General features: G+C 35.9%; 1 protein-coding gene across 1 annotated transcript in view; it reads right to left on the minus strand.

Annotated features, from left to right (window-relative positions):
* Window positions 1-1,953: 1,953 nt before the first annotated feature.
* Window positions 1,954-7,907, minus strand: part of LOC108756509 — a 10,001-nt gene continuing 4,047 nt past the window's right edge. The window contains exon 3 of the mRNA XM_018500387.1: window positions 1,954-2,085. Coding sequence (XP_018355889.1) covers window positions 1,954-2,085 — 132 coding nt within the window. The remainder of the gene's footprint in view (window positions 2,086-7,907) is intronic.

Raw genomic sequence — 7,907 nt, forward strand, 5'->3', positions numbered from 1 at the left:
CGATAAACGTTGCTTCGGTCCAAGGTAGCTTCACCATATGCCACAGTCAACATTCGGAATGCGTCCGCGCACTTAATTTTGTTTTTCACACAAAATTTGATACAGATTCTTTGATCCATTTTTTGGAATAGGCAAAAATCGAAGACGAGCCAAAACACGTGCAAACAAAGCAGCTGTCAAAAATTAACTGAACATTCAAAATGACCGAACTTGTCGGCATAAGTGAGAGACATGAGTACCAACATAACGCACAACACAAAAAAATCGAAAATCGAATATACGTAACCCGCGGAAATTCAAAATTCGCGATACTTTTTGAACAGACCTCGTACATACGTAATCCAATTGATGTTACCAGTTTTTCAAATAATTCCGATGTTATTCTGAAGTAATTGAAGATCTTCTCGCGATTTGCATTCCAACGACTAAATTATCACTTGCGCCTTGGAGATATCTCGTTCTTTGTAGCAAACATTGACTATCTAGAATTTTTGTTTTCTTGTATATTTCTGTTGTTGCAATAGAACGTTATACCATATAAGCGAAATAACATTTTCGCACACTCTGAAATACCGGAATAGCACGTCAATTTGGCACATTTTTTGCTTTTTGTAATAATTTTAACATTAGTAATAATACTACTTCTTTATCCATCGTTGTACAAAAAAAGTTTCTGAATATTCGTTTCAATTTTTAGATTCAATTAATTCAGCTAAACATGCCATTCCGTAAGGGGCTTCGCACAATAAAAGGAACAGGGAACAGAGAACAGAATAAGAATTTCAACCTATCAGAAACTGTATTCCACAATATATAATTTCTGATAGGTTTCTTATGCTCTGTTCTCTGTTCCCTGTTTTTTTTATTGTGCGGAGTCCCTCAAAAATTTCTCTACCCGTTCTATGTAGTTGGAACGCAATGGAATTTTGGTAACAAAATATATCTCACTCTTATAATTCAGTATTTTTGAGTATTTGAAGTAATGTTATAAGTAAGATAATTGCACAAATTATGCATATTACTGCTTTACTTGCATTAAAATAACAAAATATCGATTAAATTAAGCTAATTAGGCCGGTTTCACCAACGTCGATCTTAATTGAGATTAACTGCCAACCGCAATTGGTCGATTCTTCTAAACAGCAAACGCGATTGGTCAGTCAACGGTCGATTAAGCCAATTAGTGTTGATGAAATTGGCTCTTAGCTTGCGACCGTCCGTTTTCATTCCGTTCTGGCTACATGGGACGGAAAAAGAAATTTGTTGCGGAACAGAATTATAGTAAACTCAATTTTTTAATAAGAAATTCGTTCCGATTCCGTGTACAGTCGGTCACAGAAAGGTTGCAACACTTTTTTTTTTAATGGATTTCGGAATGCTGCTTGTTCATTGAGCGATTGGTTCTTATTCATGGATCCACAAATAAGAACCAATCGTTCGAGTAGGCTGCATTCCGAAACTCATCGAAAGAAAAGTGTTGCAACCTTTCTGTGACCGGATGTACATAGGATGGTACTCTGACACTGACAGCATCGTAGCTAATACGGTGGCAATATTCTAATCCAGCTAACAATCTAACAGAAAAACGAGCATTGTGTGCCGCCGGCTTATTTTACGCGGAGTTTACAATAGAAGTCGTAACGGTCGTAGGATCTATTACACAGAATTATTGCACACAAAATTCCGTAACAGTGACCGTAATGGCTATTCTATAATAATTCTATTAGACGATTGTGATTGATCAATTTCCAGCTTCTAACTTCTGATTTATGACGGCTTATTGTAGAATGCGTGTAAAGCGGGGAGGACATAAGACATAAGAATCCAACCAATCAGAGTTTTTTATTTCATGGAAAGAAAGGAAACGAAAGACTTTAATTGGTACATTTTCTTATATATTACGTGTTATGCGTTATGCAAGAGTCTGTACTCCCCGCTTTATGATGTGGACATTTATACGAAAATGATGTTCATGTCCACTGAAGAGGCCTGACTCGAAACTGTTTGGTCGGCTACGGCATTTTGTCTCGGTCCCACACTACTAGACTCAGCAAGACCATGTAGTGCGGGACCTGCCTTAGACGCCTGGAATGAATTTAGATTGATGTTCTATTTAAAGGAAATTCGTGTGGCTACGGTGCTCATGCGAATCCGAGCGAGTCCCGTTGTACCTCTGGTGGCGAGTCGCCACAATGGTATGTTGTCCCGCGGAGATTCGGTTGGTTCCCGGTTTCGAACTAACCCGAGACTCTAGATTTAAAATTGTTTTGCGGTTCGCGTTTCGAAAAAGATCTCGTATTTGTCCGATCAATTGATTGGCTAAAGCCGGGCACTAGATACGCCGATTATGATGGATTCCGGATCGCTCCACAGTTGCTTTCTTGCTCTCTCTAGATAAGTGACGAATCTTTCCAGCACTTCGGGACAGTCGCGACAACTTGCGACGGCATGCCGAGTAACAGTTACTCTAATACGCAACATGCACAGGATTCGAAACGTTTAGGAAGCCCCAAATGAATATAATGCCGTAAGACCCCTTGATAGTTTTTCTTTTCGTTTTCCGACGCGAAAGTACATATAACATTCAGGGCATTTGATGGTATCGCTTTCCCTATGTTGGAAGAATAGCGAAAATACGTAACATGCACTGCGTAACCACATGGAGAATAGATTAACCGCCAAGATTCGAATGTCGATGGGTGCGCGCGAACGCGGATACGTGGGACACATGCTAAGGACAATTCACCGGCGATAGATTCCAATTACCCAGTGGAAAGAAGTTTACCTTGAAGTGCCCGGTTGGATGTTCTCTGGTGTTCCCGAATGCCAGTGAAAGAAATGGTCAGGGTAGCAAGGCCTCTACTGCTCCCTGGGCGAATTTGGCTGCAAATTCGGGTTGCACCAATAGTACGCGATCACTTTTGTTAATATTTGATAGCGGTTATACTGTTATCAGGATAAGTTATTTAAGAGAATGAAGATGTCTATGAAAAGCACACTCAAATAAGATTAATTAAATGTATATTTAGCAATACTTTATACACTAGTTAATGCCTTAGTACTTACGATTTAGAAACTGAATTAATATTTTGGATTTAGAATTAGGATCGGAATTTTTAGATTTAGAAAATAAAAATGCGAGAAAATCGTGTTCAGATTTAGTTTTACGTTCACACGCGGCGTTTAAAATCTAGAGCTGTCTTTGGTTGGACAAAGAAAGGAGCCGATATTTCACGCGTAGTTACTCTGGACAACACGCGCTACTATTCTGCTTCTTCTCTACGTTTTTCCGTGGGCGTTCCTAAATACCCTTTCCATTGATTGCACTCGGGAAAAGAGTCAGGTACATCTCTAGAGGTTTACTGTTTGCGCTATTCCAAGTCTGTTCAAAATTATTACTGGACAAAATGAGATTGTTACGGACGTGACAATATCTACCCAACTTGCATAGCCGCATAAACATATGCATAAAGAAAATTATCCAATCGCATTTCTCTTCTCAAAATCGCAAAAATGTGATTGGAATATGTGGAATATAAAATGTAATTGGATAATTTTCTTTATATATACGTTTATGCGGCTATGCAAGTTTGTGTGGATCAAAGACGTAGAACATGGACTGCTCGACCGTATCTAAGTAGTATGATTGATAAAAATGAGAGAGAGACCGTAAAAGACAGCTAATCTTTATCTTTTTCCAATCAACGATATTATGGGAGAGAGAATGAGAAGGAGAGATAACACTGTGTTATTACTATAGTGATATGCGGCGCAATTCGTTGGCATAGTGATGATGGATGTAAATTCTGTACATAATCCAAACAACACGAAGTCGACTATAAGTTGACTGGAGAAGTCAAGAGTCGACTTGAAAGTCAGTTTGAATGTCGACTAATAGTCGACTAATATTTGACGAATGTCTCAAAAAATCGACTAAAAATTAACTGAAAGTCGACTGTAAGTAAAGATGGACGATGTTAAGCGATTAATCGACACATTGATGTTTTCTTTGGCTGAAGCGAATATTTTTACTCGATATTTTTTCTCTGATCGATTAATCGATATCCGATTAATTTTTATCCAACATCGGTTGCCAGTAATGCCATTTCTTTTAGGCACTATGAACAGTACGAACAGTAACTAGTGAGCATTTAAACCAACTTGTTTTTGAGTTTTCTTTCACAAACAGAGTAAGGATTAGTATAAGATGCTAGTTTAGCACATGTTTTTTATGTTTCTGTATTAGATAATAATTTACGCGATTAACATGTTACATATGTAAAAGTTATAAGTTTCGCGGGTTTCCTCCGTGTCCAGATTCATTCTTGAAATGCCAACGTTTCGTGAACCTTGCAGTCCACTTCATCAGGGCGAAGAGCAGCCTGATACTGAGCTGTTCCTCCGGGTCGTTCCTTTTTATATTACGCTACTTGTTGGAGTGGTGCGGGGAAAGAAGAGAATTGTGGATGTGGGGAGGAGAGAGAGGAAAGAAAATTGATCAGTCTTCAATAACCGGCTTCGCCCTGATGATGTGGACTGCAAGGTTCACGAAACGTTGACATTTTTATATAGAAAGCACCCGTGGAAGCTCCAAGAATATTATGTTACATATGTTTCCTTTATGTAAAGTTTTATTTCATATATTATAATTAAATGACTTATTTTATATAAAATATTTTATATATTTTATATATTTTATTAAATATATAAAGTTATGTACTAAAAAATATATAAAGTTTATATAGAGTTCATGAAGTTTTTATAACAAATTTATGCTTAAGGCTCGGTTTTATAAATGTAAGATTAACTTCAATCTCAGTTAACTTAATAATATTCATCTCTTTCTAATTCTTAAATTGCAAACAAATAAAGAGTAAATTGAATCGAGAAAATTAATCTTTCTCTACATTTGTGTAACCTAAATTCTAATTTATTATCCAAATTTTGTGTTCTTTTATCACCAATGAGATATTTTTTTTTAACCGCAGAAAGAATTTCAAAATGTCGGCCGCGAATATTTACTTTAAATAAAATTAATATAAAATAATAATTCGTAATAATAACAATTATATATAGTTTATTTTGTGTTTTATACTTTTCAATTTTAAATCGATGAATCGATTTTTTTCTCCGAATAATCGATTTTTGAACATCGATGTTTTTTAGTGACCAAATATTTTTACATTGATGTTTTTTCTGAACATCGCCCATCCTTAACTGTAAGTAGACTGAAAATCGACTGTAAGTATTTAGATTGGAGAAGTCAAGAGTCGACTTTTTAATCAAATCTGAATGCCGGCTAATAGTCGATTATCGTCTCGAAAATAATCGACTATTATTAATCCAGTTAACTAAAATGGACAAATTATTAAATAGTCAACTTCTGTATAGTTAATGTTTCACTTCTTTATTAAGTTATTGGGTGTTGATGACTGAAAGATATCTTATAGTTATCAGTGCCCAATAAGTTAACACAGAAGTGGAAACATTAACTATCAAGAAATTGATTATTTAATAACTTATTATCAATTTTGATTAGCTGGAAGATCTTATTTACAATAAATTTTATTTTCTAGAGAAGCACAATATACTCATGAAAACTTTAATTATCATATAAAACAACATAATCAATTATACAGGAATAAACATTTTGAAGAAATTCATATATTGTAATAAATATTTTAATACAATTATTAGTGATAATATTGTTCTATAATAAATTACCCAAGCACGATTTTAAAAATGTTTATGCAAATAAAATAGAATTATTATATGCAGGTAAAATAAAATAGATAGGATAATGGGATGATGTATTATTAATATAAAATATACATTTTTCTATATATATTATACATATATTTTTTCATTTAAGTACAAGAAGTTCTTAGAAGCGATCAAAGTTAAATGTTGAGATTAATTTCTACTCTTTTATTTATTTCACATAACATATACGAGGGCAAGTCAATAAGTTCTTAGAAAATCTGTCAGAGGACACTCGCAGTATCATGTCACATCACTTTTTGACAAGTAGCATCTTTCAGCTGATTACTATCAAATTTTGAAGGGAATTTATCGCGTCATTTCGGTAGACGATTAAAGCAAACAACCTTTGTATTTTTTGCAAAATGGAAAAAAAACGAGTTTCGTGCAGTGATCAAATATCTATATATGAAAGGTTTAACGCCGAAAGAAATAAAAGCCGAGTTGAATAATGTTCATAGCTCATCTGCACCAGCATTTGCGACTGTATGCAATTGGGTGAATGAATTTAAACGTGGTCGTACATCCACACGTAATGCACCTCGGGATGTCCAATTGAAGTTGCTACACCAGAAATCATCGATAAAGTCCACGATATTGTTTTGACTAATCGACGAGTGAAAGTGCGCAAATTTGTTGAGACCACAGGCATATCACATGGCTCAGTGATTTCAATTTTGCACGAACAATTGAGTCTGAAAAAGCTATTGGCAAGATGGGTGCCGTGTTTGCTCACTGTGGACCATAAGCGCGACCGTGTGACGATTTCAAAACAATGTTTGGAGATGTTTCAACGTAATCCAGATGAATTTCTGCGTCGATTCATTACTGTGAACGAAACATGGATCCATTACTTCACATCCGAGACGAAGGAACAGTCAAAACAATGGACTTCATCGGGTGAACTAGCTCCGAAGAAGGCGAAGACCGTGAAGTTGGCCAAAAAGGTGATGGCCACAGTTTTTTGGGATGCACGCGGTATAATTCATATCGATTACCTTTCGTCGAAGCAAACGATTAATGGCGATTACTACGCAGCCTTATTAGACCGTTTCAACAACATTTTAAAGAAAAAACGTCCCCATTTGGCGAAGAAGAAAGTGCTCTTCCATCAAGACAATGCACGGGTTCACACGTGCCCGGCACCGATGGCCAAATTAAACGAATTCCGCTACGAATTGCTTCCCCATTCAGCATATTCGCCAGATTTAGCCCCCTCCGACTATTTCCTGTTTCCAAACCTAAAAAAATGTTCGGAGGAAAGAGATTCACCACCAGAGAGCAGCTCATCGCCGAAACAGAGGCTTATTTTGAAGGGTTGGACAAATCATATTATTCGGACGGCTTGAAAAAGTTGGAGAATCGTTGGATCAAGTGTATCGAGCTGAAAGGAGACTATGTTGAGAAATAAAAATGAACCGATCAAAAAAAAGTGTTTTATTATGTTTTTCTAAAAACTTATTGACTTGCCCTCGTATTTTATTTCGTAATGTTCAAAATAATGATAAATTAATTTTCGATCGTCAATTTGCTACTAGCATCTTATATATAAAGTGTTAAAAACTTATTGCGACAAATATTATCTCAGCCAGGGTTCAACCCAGGTTCTCGATCTCTGGTCAGCTATGCTTAATCTTTTAACTCCTAAGGATTGGGTAATATTCTTCGCATTAACCGATATGTATACAGAGTGTCCCATAACAATTAATTAATATTTTAAGGAGTGAAAGAGGATTTTGAACTAAAAGTTCAGTTTCCCTTGCTAATTTTGGCTCAGACCATTATTTACCGAGTTATTAACGATTAAAGTTGATCGCAATCATATAAGGTGTAGTAAAAAGAAATCTATTATTTTTCCAATAGATGGCTTTAGTAATCTGTATCTCGCGTTGTATAAGTGCGATCGGGTTACGCCAAATGGCGTTAGAAAGATAAGATTTCGTACTAAAAAAAACTTCTCAGACAGTTTTGTGATTGCTTGAGTCAGTATTGTTTGAGCGCGTGTCAAAGATGGACACCAACAAAGAGAAAATACGCCATATTTTACAGTTTTTCTTCGATAAAGGCGAAAACGCAAGCCAGGCGGCTGAAAATGTGAATAGTGTTTATGGTCCTGATACTGTAACAGTCAATATCGCGCAATTTTG

The sequence above is a fragment of the Trachymyrmex septentrionalis genome, unplaced genomic scaffold (assembly GCF_001594115.1).
Source record: "Trachymyrmex septentrionalis isolate Tsep2-gDNA-1 unplaced genomic scaffold, Tsep1.0 scaffold128, whole genome shotgun sequence".
Classification (NCBI taxonomy): domain Eukaryota; kingdom Metazoa; phylum Arthropoda; class Insecta; order Hymenoptera; family Formicidae; genus Trachymyrmex; species Trachymyrmex septentrionalis.